At 36.6% G+C, this 16,295-nt stretch overlaps 5 protein-coding genes and 3 non-coding genes across 16 annotated transcripts; 5 read left to right on the top strand and 3 right to left on the bottom strand.

The window, feature by feature from the left end:
• Positions 1-1,306: 1,306 nt before the first annotated feature.
• Positions 1,307-4,689, top strand: AT5G44290 (Protein kinase superfamily protein; the record flags this gene model as incomplete). 7 transcript variants are annotated; one of them, NM_123796.2, is made up of 9 exons in its annotated part: positions 1,435-1,536; positions 1,620-1,680; positions 1,806-2,348; positions 2,442-2,726; positions 2,815-3,132; positions 3,210-3,437; positions 3,515-3,730; positions 3,820-4,143; positions 4,226-4,689. In NM_123796.2, the coding sequence occupies exons 3-9, from the start codon at positions 1,923-1,925 to the stop codon at positions 4,361-4,363; spliced, it is 1,935 nt and encodes a 644-aa protein (NP_199242.1). In that variant the 5' UTR covers positions 1,435-1,536; positions 1,620-1,680; positions 1,806-1,922. The 7 variants fall into 7 exon arrangements, with proteins under 7 accessions (NP_001032009.1, NP_001032010.1, NP_001330110.1 ...); NM_001036932.3 differs by having other exon boundaries at positions 1,307-1,680; NM_001036933.2 differs by having other exon boundaries at positions 1,307-1,698.
• A 119-nt stretch (positions 4,690-4,808) lies between these two features.
• Positions 4,809-4,893, bottom strand: AT5G44286. The gene has a single exon (NR_143323.1). It is a non-coding gene; the product is annotated as a snoRNA (small nucleolar RNA).
• A 96-nt stretch (positions 4,894-4,989) lies between these two features.
• Positions 4,990-5,087, bottom strand: AT5G06565. Its single transcript, NR_142928.1, has one exon. It is a non-coding gene; the product is annotated as an other RNA (small nucleolar RNA).
• Positions 5,088-5,456: 369 nt separating this feature from the next.
• On the top strand, positions 5,457-5,528 carry AT5G44283. The gene has a single exon. It is a non-coding gene; the product is annotated as a tRNA-Lys (tRNA).
• A 281-nt stretch (positions 5,529-5,809) lies between these two features.
• Positions 5,810-9,303, top strand: RING1A (RING 1A). Of its 3 annotated transcripts, NM_001161288.1 has the most exons (12): positions 5,859-6,314; positions 6,418-6,463; positions 6,876-6,934; positions 7,012-7,042; positions 7,143-7,185; positions 7,294-7,310; positions 7,403-7,523; positions 7,605-7,646; positions 7,733-8,284; positions 8,383-8,490; positions 8,655-8,864; positions 8,966-9,264. In NM_001161288.1, exons 1-12 carry the CDS (start codon positions 5,999-6,001, stop codon positions 8,996-8,998), a joined length of 1,578 nt encoding a protein of 525 aa, NP_001154760.1. In that variant the 5' UTR covers positions 5,859-5,998; the 3' UTR covers positions 8,999-9,264. The 3 variants fall into 3 exon arrangements, with proteins under 3 accessions (NP_199241.2, NP_001154760.1, NP_001331587.1); NM_123795.5 differs by lacking the exons at positions 7,012-7,042; positions 7,294-7,310 and having other exon boundaries at positions 5,810-6,314; positions 7,143-7,224; positions 8,966-9,303; NM_001344539.1 differs by lacking the exons at positions 5,859-6,314; positions 7,012-7,042; positions 7,294-7,310 and having other exon boundaries at positions 6,387-6,463; positions 7,143-7,224.
• AT5G44270 (TPX2 (targeting protein for Xklp2) protein family) lies at positions 9,296-11,477 on the bottom strand (the record flags this gene model as incomplete). Its single annotated transcript, NM_123794.2, has 8 exons — positions 9,296-9,472; positions 9,573-9,667; positions 9,755-9,814; positions 9,897-10,003; positions 10,297-10,486; positions 10,616-10,713; positions 10,892-10,989; positions 11,296-11,477. 8 exons carry the CDS (start codon positions 11,475-11,477, stop codon positions 9,373-9,375), a joined length of 930 nt encoding a protein of 309 aa, NP_199240.1. The 3' UTR covers positions 9,296-9,372.
• A 319-nt stretch (positions 11,478-11,796) lies between these two features.
• AT5G44265 (Bifunctional inhibitor/lipid-transfer protein/seed storage 2S albumin superfamily protein) lies at positions 11,797-12,334 on the top strand (the record flags this gene model as incomplete). Its single annotated transcript, NM_001085238.1, has 2 exons — positions 11,797-12,170; positions 12,328-12,334. 2 exons carry the CDS (start codon positions 11,797-11,799, stop codon positions 12,332-12,334), a joined length of 381 nt encoding a protein of 126 aa, NP_001078707.1.
• A 1,442-nt stretch (positions 12,335-13,776) lies between these two features.
• AT5G44260 (Zinc finger C-x8-C-x5-C-x3-H type family protein) lies at positions 13,777-15,495 on the top strand. The gene has a single exon (NM_123793.3). It carries the CDS (start codon positions 13,994-13,996, stop codon positions 15,137-15,139), a length of 1,146 nt encoding a protein of 381 aa, NP_199239.1. The 5' UTR covers positions 13,777-13,993; the 3' UTR covers positions 15,140-15,495.
• The last annotated feature ends 800 nt before the right edge of the window (positions 15,496-16,295 follow it).

The raw sequence follows: 16,295 nt of genomic DNA, 5'->3' as shown, positions 1-16,295 counted from the left end.
CGAAAACTCAATTAATTCTTCTCTTCGTAAACCTTAGTGATGTAATAACTAACCTTTCGTATAACAACGACTCTACCTTAACATTTTTCGTAATATCAATCAAACTTAGCTCGTGGTCTCGTGGATACCTTTTGTGGTTCAAATACGATTCTAACACTGAATGTAGTGTTGCAATATTTAAACATTATGTTTTCACTGATACCGTTGTACGCAGTGGACTATCCCAATACCCGTTTCTCTTTTGACATCTAAAAGTTATAATTTTTACTCATTCAAAACAATTCATGTTCGACCACCGTCTTTCAGTCCTAGTTGTCCGTTGACATTTCTTAATTCCTAGACACAATCAATTTATGTCTATAAGTGTAGTTAGGTTGGATGACAATAAACTCACAAGAAATTAAGAGTAGCAAATAGAAAGAAAAAATGATTGCTTGTCTAATTTTTAAATGCAATCGGATATAATGTTACCTCTCATTAAGTTGTTACAGGAGGATAATTTTCTTGTAACATGTTACTTTTATGTAGGAATCAAAATTTATAGGTGTGTAAAATTTTGAATACATGATTAATTTTTGATAGAACACTATATGATCAATTAAATCTCCAGAAAAAAATTAGGACAATTCTCAAAACTATCACACTTAGGTTTTCGTTTTCCAAAAATATCATTTAAGTTTTGGTTTTTCAAAAATACAACAAGACTAAAACTAAACTTTCAACTTTCAAAACTAAACCATAAATCTCAAACCTCAAATCCTATCTCCTATAATAACTCTATCGTAAATCTAAAATAGTTACCTGAACGGGCAAAATTAAGAATATAAATTCTGAATAAAAACTAAAGCTTGAAAGTATAGTAGGTTGAGGAATTTCTCAAAAAAAATAACATGTTATGAAATTTTTTCATTATTCTACTAAAACTTAAATAAATATAAAATTATACTATTCCTATAAAAGTTTAATAAATGATAAAATTAGAACTATGAAATGTTCATTTTGTTTTATTTCCATTTACTAAATTTGTTTTTTTTGTTTTATTATTATCTACTTAAAACATTTCTCCATATATGGTCATCTACATATAATGCACAACAAAATATGGTCATCTACAATATTATAATCTATATAAAATACTGAAATCAATTAAACATTTTATTCATTTTCCAAATATGGTCATCTACAATAATATCATATTATAATATAAAATATTCATTTTCCAAAGGAGTAGATTTGAATTTAGTAATTTTAGCCAAAGAAAATAAGTGATGGAGAAAAATCTCAATCTCTCTCTCCGTTGACGTTGGCGGCTAAGTTATTAGCTGTTTGCATAAATATATGTATGTATAGATTGTTTACATACACATCTCTTTCTCTGTGTCAATGCAGTGTTTCTTCGGTCAAATGATACCAATCTGAAACAAAGAAAATAATAATCCAATCTACTTTTATTTTTGCGTACATCTCTCTCCATCTTCCATTAAAGTCTTACCCTTTCTTCATCACTTGCTCTTGAAATTTTCTCTCCCAAAAAAGGTCAAATTCCCCACTTGATTCCACTTCCCCTTTCATGGGTTTGCGTTTGAATTGTGTTTAAAGACTTTATATTTGATCATCAGATTCAAATTCTTCATCAAGATCGTTGTTTTCTCTGAAAGTTGTTGCCTTTTTGCTATGGAGGTATTAGGGTTCTACAGTGTATGAATTGGATTCTTCAGCTGTTGTTGTTGATGGGTTCAGTTTTCTTTCTTGATTGAGTTTGAATTTGACATCAAAGTTTTGTTTTTTGCTTTGTGTGTATTCAGGGATGGTGTTGGGTCTCGCTGAGCCATTAAAGTTGTTGTCTTTGTTATGGATGAATTAGGGATTAGGATTTTGAGCTGTTGTTGTTGTTGATTCTTCTCTATCGAAAAGAAGTTGTTATGGGTTGCATAATCTCTAAGAAGAAGTCTCCAAAGAGGAATCCACCATGGAAAGAAACATTAGAGAAGCGTTCTTCAAGGATCAATTCGTCGAGGATTGATGATTCTAGCCAAACTAAAGAGGAACAAGATAGGTCGAATAAAGTTAGGTTGATTGAATCTGAAAAGTTTAGTTCAAGTAGGTTTTCTGAGAAACATCAGGAGATTGCTGAGATTGGTGATACTGATGAAGATGAAGATGATGATCATCATCCACCTGAGGAGTTGAAGAGAGAGCCTAGTGTTGTGATTCCTCCAAGTCCTGAAACCGTTTCAAAGGAGGCTGAATTGGCTGCTGGATGGCCTGCTTGGCTAGTCTCAGTGGCTGGTGAGGCACTTGTGAATTGGACTCCACGACGTGCTAGTACCTTTGAGAAATTGGAGAAAGTAAGTATGCTGTTGTGTTTATCGCCTTTTTGATCTGACTTGATTCAATGATGAACTCCTTTTGACAAATGTTTGCTTCTTGTGTGGATACAGATTGGCCAAGGTACATATAGCAGTGTATACAAGGCTCGTGATCTTACTAATAACAAGATTGTTGCACTCAAAAGAGTCCGGTTTGATCTTAGCGATTTAGAGAGTGTTAAGTTTATGGCGAGAGAGATTATTGTAATGAGAAGGCTTGATCATCCTAATGTACTTAAGTTAGAAGGGTTGATCACTGCCTCTGTTTCATCTTCTCTGTACTTGGTTTTTGAGTATATGGATCATGATCTCGTCGGACTTGCTTCCATACCTGGTATCAAGTTTTCAGAGCCTCAGGTTATCCCTTTACTTATGCTTTACGTACACTATGTCTTAGTATATCAACTTGCCTAGACATCAATCAACTTGTTCTTCTGCTGCTTAGGTTAAATGTTATATGCAACAACTTCTAAGCGGGCTTCATCATTGTCACAGTCGTGGTGTTCTGCATCGTGATATAAAGGGCTCTAATCTACTGATTGATAGTAATGGAGTCTTGAAGATTGCAGATTTTGGGTTAGCAACGTTTTTCGATCCACAGAACTGCGTTCCATTAACTAGCCGTGTTGTGACTCTTTGGTATCGACCCCCAGAGCTTCTACTTGGAGCTTGTCATTATGGTGTTGGGGTTGATTTGTGGAGCACAGGCTGTATCTTAGGTGAACTATATTCCGGGAAACCAATCCTGGCCGGGAAAACCGAGGTACCAATTTTTAAATCCATCTAGAACTCAGCTTCCCATAATCTCAAAAACTGACTTGAAGTTTAACCTTTTTCTAGGTAGAGCAACTGCATAAAATCTTCAAGCTATGTGGTTCACCGACAGAAGATTACTGGAGGAAACTAAAGCTACCACCTTCAGCTGCATTTAGACCCGCTCTTCCATATGGAAGACGTGTAGCAGAGATGTTTAAAGACTTGCCAACGAATGTTCTTTCCCTTTTGGAGGCTTTACTCTCCATAGATCCCGATCGGAGAGGCTCTGCAGCTAGAGCTCTTGAGAGTGAGGTACAGGTTTAGCTTATATTTGATATTGTGATTCATTCAAGCATTATGATTAGTAACACACAGTTGTTTTGGAGCAGTATTTCAGAACAGAGCCGTTTGCTTGTGATCCATCTTCTCTACCAAAATATCCTCCCAGCAAAGAGATTGATGCCAAAATCCGCGATGATGCGAAAAGGCAACGACCCACCCAGGAGAAGCATGAGAGACAAGACTCTCAGACAAGACGATCACACGAAAGAAAACTGATCCCGCCGGTAAAAGCTAATAATCCATCACTTTCAACAGCTGTGGAGGTAACACAAAGGCTCGATCTGCTATGGTTCGGTGTTCCCTCTGATCCATCAGAATCCTAACTTAAAAAAAAACTTGTTGGCCAATACAGAATCCTTATCTAAGAAGCTGTGTTCCGGGTAATTCACAAAGACAAATGCAGGACATGACCTGCAACAATCCAACAAGCGGAAGAGTCTCTCACTCAGGTCCGATGATGAAAAACCGGAATCTTAGTCGGTTAACATACGTGAAGGACAATGCAGCCCCTAGAATACCTTCATATAGGGCTAACTCAGCAGGACAAGGAGGCGGTTATGTTGGGTCAGATCAACAAATGATGGATCAGCAAAGGAAGGAATTGAGAACATTCAACAGAGCTGACACTATGGATAATAGTAAAAGACAAACCAAAATCCCAAATGACCCATCTTGGGTAAGTCATCTCAAGAGACTATTTTTTTCCTCATTTCTCAGTTACATTGTCTTTATCTCTCTCTCTCTCTTTGGAGATATAGTATGATTCAGGGGATAACAAGATGTACATGTCCGGTCCATTACTGGCTCAGCCAAGAAAAGTGGATCAGATGCTGGAAGAACACGACCGGCAGCTCCAAGATTTCACCAGACAGAAAGCAAAACACTGCAGAAACTAAATCACGTATCTGAATGATTTTGCTGGGAGTCTTTTATCAGAGGACAAAAACAGAGAACCATTCAAGTCTTGTTGTATCAAGAAGAGTCTTATTTGGTTCGTAGATTTTGAAAAATTTGTTTGTAATATATAGAGATTAAAAGATTGTTGTTGGCTTATAAAAAGCTAAGCTCTGTGGTTATAGAGTGATGTGTATAACATTTATACAGACTCATCATAGAGTTTGGTTCTTTGTGTATATTACATGTATGTACACTTCTTCATATATTACAGAGATGTGTACATAACATAACATATCCATATATGTTTCATAGATTCCTATTATCAGTATGCTGTTTCTGATTACATATTTTTACAAGTTCCTAACTTTCAATCAGATTCTGATAAAAGGCTCTTGAAGATAGTAAAACAGTTTGATAAAGATTTGAAAGAAGAAACATATGGAGAATCAGATTAACAAGTCATTCTCATACACAGTAAACTGTGTCAGAAGGTGTCCTAAGATATTTACTGATTATTATCATCATATTTCTCCAAGATGTTATCTTTCACCAATTTGATTACTTGAAAAACTGAATCTGAAATTACTAAAAACAAAACTTATGAAAACTGTTTTCTTTAAAGGGATGAAGAATCAGAAAGAACGTAGCGAATTGAAGTTTTTATCGATCAATTGAATCTAAAGAATCATCACACATAATCGACAACTTTCATCACATTCTTCAGACCAATTTCAAACAAAGAAAATTCGTAAAACGGAATATTGCAAAAGAAGCGAAATTGAGAAACGAGAAGAAGAAATCGAATGAATGTACAAAGAACGGCGGAAGATGAGCTATTTATAAGAGATTGAGAAGAAACCCTAAATTTATCTGTTTGACTAAAAAAGACAAAATCTTTAAACTCTCTGTTTGGACACAAGTACAATTCCAGTTCGGACTGTTTTTATTGGTTACAAATTTCCTTTTTCTTCCTTTGCTTTTGTTGGGCCTTCTTGCTTAAACATTCTTTACTCAATTTTGGCCCAGTCTATTGTTCTAATTTAATACAATAAACCTTGTTAAATATAGTTTAACGAAAGTGATAAACAAATAGCCGTCTTAGCTCAGTGGTAGAGCGCGTGGCTTTTAACCACGTGGCCGTGGGTTCGATCCCCACAGACGGCGTAGCTCTTTGATTTTGTTATAGTTAGTCATTTTATTATTTTTAGTCAAAAATTCAATTTTACAATTTAATCATGGCTTTGGCAAGTGAGCAAGTGGGTTTAAATTTAAATATTTTTCTTTTTTTTCGACAGCAATACAATTTTATAAAAGCGGTCGATTTTATGTTTTTTAAGTTTTATAATCCGGTTTAAATAATAGAATTAGGAGATATTAAGAAGAAAAAAATATAATTAGGATATATTAATTAAAGTGAAGAAAAATGGCAAAAAAAAAAAAGAGGCCAAAATTCTCACTTTTTTCTTCGACCGATTTCTTTCTCCTATTTCGTCTATATCGGCACCGAACCAAAAACACAAACGAAGCAGAACAAGAAGAAGAAGAAGAATAGAGAGAGACGTAGAGAGAGAGAGACAAAGGCTGAGCCTTTTGGGTTTCTCTTAGAGAGAAGATCTTTAGTGTGTGTCCCTACAATGTCTGTCAAGAATAATAGCTTCTCGTCGGCTGAGATTCCCGATGTGGCAGACCAACCACGCGACCGATTTAACCCCGAAGCTACACAGGATCTACAAGAGAAGGATGAGACGAAAGAAGAGAAAGAAGGAGATGAGGAAGTGAAACACGACGAAGCGGAGGAAGACCAAGAAGTAGTGAAACCCAACGACGCCGAGGAAGATGATGATGGTGACGATGCAGAGGAGGACGAGGAAGAAGAAGTAGAAGCAGAGGAAGATGAAGAAGCAGAGGAAGAGGAAGAAGAAGAAGAGGAAGAAGAAGAAGAAGAAGAAGGTAAAGGATGTGTTTTTGTTTCTTCTACTCTCGTGTAAACGTGAGAGTGTTTTGTGTTTGTTCATGTGATCGATTTGGTTCTCTCTCTTTGTTTCTGTTTCAGATTCTAAAGAAAGAAGTCCATCTTCTATATCTGGAGACCAATCAGAGTAATGATTTTTCTCATTTCTCTGTCTTTCTCTTCTCCAGATGTGTTTAGCTTGTGATGGGTTCTCTACTCCAATATTTCTTTACTTCTGTTGTTCTAGTCAATTAAATGTTAAAATTGCTCTGCTTGATTTAGTAATCTGTTGATGCATCTTCTTAGCACTTGCATGTTGTAATTCCTCTCGTATTACTGCTCAAAACCTCTACGCTCTTGTGGCTAAACAATGTAAAGTCTTTACCTTGAATAATAGCGGCCATTACTGGAAGTTGTGTCCTAAGAATGATTCATCTTCTATTTAACTTGACCTTTAGAATGTCAGCTTTATTTTTGTCTTGAGATAGATTCTTTACTGTAGAATAAAGAAGCTGGATGGATCTTTCTTGTTTAATTGTGTCTGCATTTTTTTCATGCAGGTTTATGGAAATTGATCTAGGGGAAATCCGTAAAGACGTGCAGTGTCCAATATGCCTAGGTACTCAATTTTGTCCTGAATATTTCTCGTTGGGAACAGAACTTTTGCTAAAGCTCGAAAGCCGTTACTTTCTTCAGTCGGCATGAAATTCTTGCGTCTTTTCATATCGTATTCTTGTAGATAAGTCGGCATGATTTGGTTCACACTCTATTTTTAAGCTACATTACTACATCTGGCTGAAACGAGTTTCTTGTTGTCCTGTTTTCAGGTATTATAAAGAAAACAAGGACTGTGATGGAATGTCTCCACAGGTTCTGCCGGGAATGTATTGATAAGTCAATGAGATTGGGGTACGGTTTCAAATTGTTTGGGTCTTACTCTTATTATCTATGTTGTTTTCGTTTCTTCTTGCTTCTCAGTTCTGTGCCACTTTCAAGTTAAATATTTCATCATTCTCTTGGGAGCCATAAGTGTTGGCTTTTCTAAAGCTTTTTTTTGAGTTTATATTAACTGAAGTTTCTATTGCAGGAATAACGAATGTCCTGCTTGCAGGAAGCATTGTGCAAGCCGGCGTTCTCTAAGAGACGATCCGAAATTTGATGCTCTTATTGCTGCTTTATTTACAAATATTGATAGTTATGAGGAAGAGGTAAAGCATCAACATATTTTTCCTGCTTGTTTGTTTTGGAGAGATTGTTGCTGTTAAAACGCTTTGTTTTTTTTGGTTCAGGAACTGGCTTTTCACGAAGATGAAATGGCTCGTAATAAGCAGGTCGGATACCATGGAGAATGTTGTTATTCACTTTTTTGACTATTGCTTAAAATATACTTAATCACCTTCTTATGGCTTTTGTGTAGATTCAAGCATCTATAGCTCAGATATCGCAACGACAATCTGAGGCTCTTGTGAAAAGACGATCTCTTGGTAAAGAGGCAGCAGTCTTAATGAGATCACCGCGTATTGCTAGTGGCTCCAGAAGGAGACGGAACAGCAGAAACATGGAACAACAAAACGCATCAGAAGCTCATGAAGATGATGATAATGATGATAATAACAACAGAGGAAGAGACAAAGATTCGTCTTCAGATGAGCGTGGTACAGAAGTCCGGCAGAAGAAACGTAGAAAACGGTCTACAAGTCGTTCAACACAACACCCTTCTTCTTCAGGTGCAAACAAAAACAATGGTAACTGTGCAGATAACGACACAGAAGTGTATAGAGACACCAAAGGCATATCTCCCGGGCTTGTGTGGAATCCCGAGATACTGGCTTGGGGAAGAGGCGGGACAAGGAGTAACACAAGGCATGGGAATAATACTTCTGGAGGTAGTAGTAAGAGTGTAAGGAATGCCCGTGTGAACAAACTTGTTGAATATCTACGCAGCAGCGTAGATGGATCTAGTGTTGAGGTACCAAAGAAAAAAAACGATGATTCTCTTCTTCTTGATGACCTGTATTTTTGATTGCAGTTAGTTTGGATTTCGATTAAACTTAATCTTTCTTGCAGTTGGATATTCATGTCAAGCTTGTCTCGCTGGATACAAAATGTATACCAGACTTACCACAGCCATATCTCTGTTGCCGACCCACTTTGCTTGTAAAACAGCTCCGTGAAGTGAGCACTCTCTCTCCCTTTACAGTTATCATCAGACTTGTCACAGTAGAAAGTGGTTTTTTGTTATATATATTGATGCGAAAGTACTTCAATATGATTCAATAACAAAAATGATTTCAGTATCACATACGCTAATATATTTGTCAACTTTCAATGTTGTACAGTTCGTTGCACTTCAGATACATTTGAAGACTGAAGAGGTTGAATTGTTAGTAACAAGAAGAAGAGTAGGAGAAGATGCGGCAATAGAGAATCTTCCTGCAGTGACTCCAGCTTCAGCAGCAGCATCTAAAGATGAGATGCTGAGTTTGGAAGACAATGAAACATTGTCAAGGCTCAAAATCGATTTCATTTCAAGCCATGAACAACATTTGGTAGCGTCAATAATAATAATTTTTATCTAAATATCTTACAGTCTAATCTAAGTATGATTCAACTTTGTGAGACTTTTTCCTTATTTGGTTTGTGCCTTCAGATCATAGCTTACCGGAAGAAGCAAACTGAGTGAAGAAACTTGGAGCCTAATGGACGTGCTGCGGAAGTGCAAACAGTGTATAATATATAAACAGATGGATCAGGGCTTGTTTTGTTTATCCGTTTGCTAGATTATATATCTCAGTTGGTTTTTTTATTTAGGAAGTTTTTTGTTTGTGACAAACTTTTTTCCTTTGTGTATTCATTGTAGACGTTGCTTAGTATTTCCGGAGCAAGTTTTTATATGGAAACCTTTTTTTTACTATATATATATCAGTCAAGTCTCAGAACACAGGAAGATTATGCTACTGCCTCATTTTATAATGGAGACGTTGAGCGGTTGGTGCGGTTCAAACGTTCTTGAACAGCAATATCTGCTGCTGCTTAGTCTTTTTTACTTTTTAACAGCTACCTCATGTGAGGAGAAACCATCATCATTGTTCTCCTGTCGATTCTTCTAATCACTCTAAGCTTTGGTGAATTTGGTTTTGTCGTCTCCTTGTTCGACCTGTGTTTAATTGACATGGAGTTTTCTTTGTTTAACAAGTGTAGGTAAAAATCAAGAACAGAAAAGAAGAAATCAACTCCTGGTTTGGATCAGAACTTACTTGTGAGGTAAGAATGGGTTGTTAAGGTTTGACACTGGTCTGGTTTGAGGAACGATTGTCCTTCTCAGTTGTTTTAGAGCTCTCTCTTCCTCTACCTGACAAAGTTTTAGGTAAAATACATTTACTATCATACTCTTTTATTAGATACATCTATACTTGGCAGAAAATTTATAGTATTATACCATTTTTGCGGCTTCCGCCTCTTCGAGATGTCTCTTGTACATCATCTCTTTCTCTTTGATCTGGAACCAAAGATGATAGAACAAGTTAGTTGAGAAATCAAAAGGTTTCTTTTAATCTGCTGATCGAGTTAGATAAGCTTACTTTATGGTCAAAGTCTGCCCTTTCGATAGGCCGATGGTCCACATGCAGATTAAACTCTTGAAAAATTCTGTAAGAGGCCTTTAGTTTATCCAGAACAGAAATTTGATCTCTGAGTCAGCCAGTCAGGTGAGAATTCACAGAAATTATTTGAGTCTTTGAATATGTAAAGGAAACTGTATATGTTGACGAAGAAACAGCAGATGAACAGTCACTTACTCTTTAATCACTGGCTGTGCTCTGAAGACAATAGGAAACAAACAAAAGCTCTATAGCCTGAGACATTTCCGTCGACACTACTGAAGATGTCTCTCTCCGTACGGGCTAGCGGCTAGCCCGGGCCATCGTTTCTAGATGGAACTCCTGCAACAGTAAGAATAAAGCCACGTTTAAAACGTCTCACTCAGAAAATATTTTGGATAAGAGCGTTTGAATCTCGTGGTCTGATCAGTGTGGTTGACTTGAAATTCTGGAGGATGTGGTGTACTTCTTTGTGGTGTGGGCATAGCTGGAGCTGCCAAAATCTTTGTGAAACAGAGAGGAAGCGCATGCTTAGTTTTCAGTTTTCTCATTTCTGTGCAGCTCTGTTGTTTCTGAAGTTACAGAAGAGAGAGACGTTGTGGGAAAGCCACGCAGTACCTTCTTATTCTAAGGTCGCTCTTTTAACTAAGGCATCTTTGCCAACATCTCTTCCTCAAGCTCTGAAGTGCGTTAAGTCTTACAGGACGAACTCTCTGAGATGTCACAAACTCTGAATTCTTTCGCCTTTTTAGTGTCATCGGCAGACGCAATGCACCTTTATGTTCTCTGTCCGGGTTTGCTTAGTGACTGAAGGGCAGAAGTTGAAGCTCGTGTTAACAAGTCCTTGTTTTTTCTTGTGAGGCAAAGTTGTTGGTTTTAGGTTCAGAATCTAGTGACATCAACGGTCGGATTAACACATACAGTGAGATAGTGAAACAAGTATTGCAGTTTGAGTTGACTAACTTGTCTGGATTTACCTCCCATCATCAAGCTTTTGCCTTTTGATGGCTTCACCTGTCTTGATTTAGAGTTATGCAAAACAAGCAAGATAGTACAGTCTCTAGATTTACAGTCTCTAAATAATAATGATAATAAGGTGAGCCATCAAATAGAGGTAAAATATTTTGTATTACTTTTTAATCTTTTGTTTACTCACAATTACAACAATCTAAATGAAACCAGATTCAAACTTTATTCTATATAAAACTTTATTCTATATAAAACTGACACTTAAATGACAATAAAATGTAAATTTAGTAATGGTAGGACGATTTTTGCTTCTCACAAAGATCAAATAAAAAGAAAATTCACATGTACATATTACGAGTATAAGAAAATATTAACTACCCTTTAGAAATGGTCAGCCTCGGTAGAAACGCACCGAAGTACTTTAGAGTGGACTTCTCCACGAAGGACCACCACACTGTCTGTCCCGAGTTTGGAATGCTTTCCGACTAATGCCAGAGAGTAGTCAGGCCGCATGCATTTCTGACTACCAGGTAAACTAATTGGGCCAAGGCCCAACTGACAAACTTCCCAAACAAATGTGATTTTTGTTTCCATAGAGGATCGAACTCGGGTCTGGAAGTTTTACCCTTCCCCAAATCTTCTCTTACCACTGGACCACAAATGCTTGGGCGAGTAGCTATTAATTATCCTCCTGTTAGGTTTATTCCTGAGTTTTGTTTGATAAAATAAAATAAAAACCTAGGTTCATTCGATTTGTATTATTGTTCTCATTGGTATTTACGTATACGATGACACAACCATCAACAACAACAAAAACTCATGAAATAAGCATGATCACTAATACTGAACTACTATGTACAAATTAGTCTAAGGTTGGTCTCATTGTGTATATCAATTAATTCGAAGTCTAGAAATGGATACACACACCACTAAATTAGTCGCGATTTCACTTCTACTGCTTCTCGTGATCTCCGATTACACTAGGCTAATGATTCAGGTTCACTCGTACGTACCATTTTGTGCATACACATATGATTACTTTTCTTATTGTCTAGACTTTCTCACGGGATATTACTACAAACCCGGTAAAAAATGTTGTGTCCATATCGTAAAACTTAACATAATTGCGAAACACAAAAAAGAGAACCCGAGGCTTTTGTGTAATTGTGTTGAGATGATGACGAGAGGTTATACGCCTCCAATGTTGGCTGATAAGATCCAACAGCTTCCTCTTCTTTGCAACACACATCTCAGTTTCCCTATCTCCTCTAGCATGGATTGCTCCACGTAAGTTTATAAACATTAAATTTTACTTTAAGTGGAGAAAGATTCGAGATTGGTTTGGGTTTTGATTTAAGATGATCTTTTTTATATAAACTAGTTATGTTGTTGTGTTGTATATTCAAAACTATTAATAATGTAGCATGTGTTTGGTTTTATGCAGGGTTTAAAGTCTTGAGGGGTTGTGTGGGCCAGTTTGCTTTGGGGTGTTCAAGAAATATGGTTCTATGTGTATGGGTATTCAATTTTGGTCTTGTTTATATTAGTTTGGTTCTTTTTTTTCTCCAGATTTTGACTATTTTGGTTTAGAGAATGTGGCAGCCACATTTTAAAAGTTGAATCTAGCATATATTTGTGTCATTTTCGTTAGATTTCGAATTCAGTTTTCTTACAAAAAAAGTATATCTTTATACTAGTATACTTCCAACAAATTTGAAGTATTGATTTAGATAATTTCCACTTTTAATACAATGCTGAAGGGACACTTGATGACTTGAATGAAAGATTTCTTCTCAATTTCTTTTTGTTGTCTTATCTGTTATTTAAAATTTTAAATAGACTTTTTAGCTAATGATTTATTCATAAAAAAAAATTTGGATTGGACAACTAATCAATAAATTTTAAAATAAGCAAAATGTGCAGTAACAAAAATAAAATAAATGTATAAAACATATCGATTTTAAAACAAAATATCATATATATGCGTTATTTCTTCATAACTATGCGTGTTTAAAACAATTGTCCTTAAGAAAAGAGTAACCGATTGGAAGGAAAAACCAAAGGATCTTCGTTTCCATGCGAGCCACGTAACCAATAAAGAGATCCACCCTTGTTTAACACCTCAAACCTGTTAAGACTAATCACAATGTTCGAAGATAATGCCATTTCTATATATATTTAGTATAGCATCACACATGCGTTCTGTGTTGCAAAGTTTACTCTAGAGTTATCACTGAGTCATGACTCATGATGACCATTATTATAGTATTAGTACTTTTAAGTTTTAGGTCGAGAATATGAAGCTAATACATGCATGTAATGATGTAAATATGCCTACCTTAAAAAATATCGAATTATTCAGAAACAATGACTCGATATCCGTAAGAAACCGCCAGCTCCTGCTGAATTGCATGAACCTATCTTAATATTCTTTCGCCACGAACTCTTCCCTTTTGTCTCCTTCTTATAACTCTACACATCATCATTTCTTTTCCACTAAATAACTTACAATACGTATACCTTTTTCTTTTTTGTCAATTTAAATCAACACTAAGATATACTTTAAATACGAATCATTTAAATGAATATAATGTACTAATTGTTTCAGATTTTATTTCCTGTTTAAAAATATACTCATGAACTAAAACTAATTAATAAAATGTGGATAAATTAAAGCCTTTTAACAAAAAAAAAATGTGGATAAATTAATATCAATATGTTTCCTTTTTATTTTATTTTATCTATTTCAAAAAAATAAGTTATTCAATACATATGTTGATATTTTGACTATTTTTAATCATAATTTAAATCAATTGTTGTGTTCTTAAGCAAAATATCTAAAAACGAATATAACCACGTCCACCATAGAAGCACTGCAATTTTAGCATTCTAAAACATCCTTGATATTTTTTTGTCAACGTCTTATTATCTTTTATCTCAAACCATGTATATGGATGTATCCACTAACGCATATATATAGAGACAATTAGGCATCTATCATTTTATCCCACACTTATCTCTTCCTATCTCTCTCTCATTCAAACCCAAATAGGAAACAAATACACAAAAGTATAATAAAAAGTCTTTCTCTCATCTTTCGCCACGTAGACATGGACGTCGAACATCACAAATCCGGCCACATCAGTAGACCAACGGTGGATATTCCACCGAGGAAGCTTCTTTCCTCCGCCAAGTCTCCGTCGTCAGTTTCAAGTCCCCTTCGCGACTATAAAGAACAGAAAGACTATTGTTACGACTCTGACTCTGAGGATCCTTACGCTGGAGACCATTTCCGGATGTACGAATTCAAGATCCGACGGTGCACGCGTAGCCGTAGCCATGACTGGACCGACTGTCCTTTCTCTCATCCCGGTGAAAAGGCTCGTCGCCGTGACCCTCGCCGGTTTCACTACACCGGAGAAGTATGCCCTGAGTTTAGCCGTCACGGTGATTGTAGCCGTGGTGATGAATGCGGTTTCGCTCACGGGGTTTTCGAGTGTTGGCTTCATCCGAGTCGTTACCGTACGGAAGCTTGTAAAGACGGTAAGCATTGTAAGAGGAAAGTTTGTTTCTTTGCTCATTCTCCACGTCAGCTGAGAGTTCTTCCACCGTCCCCGGAGAATCATATTTCCGGTGGTTGCGGTGGATCACCGTCGTCATCCCCTGCATCGGTTTTAAGCAATAAAAATAATCGATGTTGCTTGTTTTGTTCCCATTCTCCGACGAGTACTCTCTTGAATTTATCACGATCACCTTCATCGTCTCCGCCTTTGTCTCCAGCTGATAAAGCCGATGCATTTTCACGGCTGAGCCGCCGTCGCACCGCCGTACTAAACGAACTGATTAGTTCTTTAGATTCCTTAAGTCTCACGGAAGCACTTGCAGCTTCTTCATCGTCTCCCGTTACCATGCCCATTTCCACGGCGACGATGATCGCTTCATCGAATCTAAGCAGCAACCACCACCACCACCGTCTTCCGCCGTGGCTTGATGTCGGAGACAGAGATCTCCAATTACAACAGAGTAGTCCTCTACGATTTGCTCTTTCACCTTCTTCAACTCCAAGTTACCTCCATGGCCAGCTTCAGCCACCACCGTCGAGCTTCTTTGGCGATGAATTCACACCACGTGGTGGCCGGCTAAGCGATTTCTCGGTGGCTGCAGCTGCGGCGGCCCAAGCTAGGGATAAAAATAGCTTTGAAGTCGGTTCTAGTGGCGATCTTGATCTAGGATGGGTGAACGATCTTTTGACATGAACAGTATGACATCAACTGTGAACTACTTGAGATCTTTCCCGACGGGAATAATTATACGGCGGCGCCGCGGCGGAGGTCCGTCGTGGTACATTGTTTATTAAAAAAGTATTTACGATTTTTTCCACGAGAGCTAATTAAGAGTCTGTAGTACTATGTCGTGCTTTAAAAATATATTTTTACTGTATTTTTTGTTAAATAAGAGAGTCCATAACTTCTATTGTTATATTGATCTCTTGGAACTTGTAATATCTACTACATTGTGATCGAATTCCTATGTAATGTTTACTTCAAAATATTCTGTTTAATAGAAAATGATGATGTAGTTATATGCCTACAGTACTTTTCATTAATGTCCACAATCATTACTATAAGAAAATTGATTCTTAATTAATTACATAGATTTAAATCGGTACATCAAAGAATTGTATATGCTCTATATTTGTGCTATTAAGCAAGTGAAACATTAACATTGTAATTGTAACATAACATTATGTCCCTCGAGTCGAGTATATATATAGTGGAGAATAACGTTATTGTTAGGTTTCGTTGGTTGATTGTGGAGCAAATATGCTATTCCTATCATATACTAGTTACTACAAAATCTTAAAATCTTCATTTTTATGACACTAGAACTTAAAAAGTCCGATAATAATAATATAATTTCCCCACTCCGAGAGCACTTGTTTCCTAGGAGACATACTTATCTGAACGACAGCTGTACATGCATAGAGATAGAGGTGTACATTACTCATATAGATATGGTATAATTAGGTATAATATATATACAATTATACATGTGTATATATGTACATGTGATCATGTGCATGTATATACATAAATAGATAAACATAATAGCAAATATACAAAAGCAAAGTATGTCGGGGTGTGGAGGTGTCACGTGGACCGGATGACCCACCAATACTTAGTTCCCATTCTCATCTCGATGGGTCGATGAGTCCTTTAGATGTCTCCTTGGAGACATATTTCACCATCATGCATTATATGTATTTACATATGTTTTTGGAGAAAGGACCGTGGGCCAATTACACCATAAAATGGACCCTAATAAGCTTGGATTTAAATATTATGGTACATGGAACTCTAACCATTTACTTCTTGTTGAAGAGTTTGGTGCATGCATGTACCTTTAACTTCC

This window comes from Arabidopsis thaliana, chromosome 5, assembly GCF_000001735.4.
Source record: "Arabidopsis thaliana chromosome 5, partial sequence".
Classification (NCBI taxonomy): Eukaryota; Viridiplantae; Streptophyta; class Magnoliopsida; order Brassicales; family Brassicaceae; genus Arabidopsis; species Arabidopsis thaliana.
This window is presented reverse-complemented; position numbering and strand designations above follow the sequence as displayed.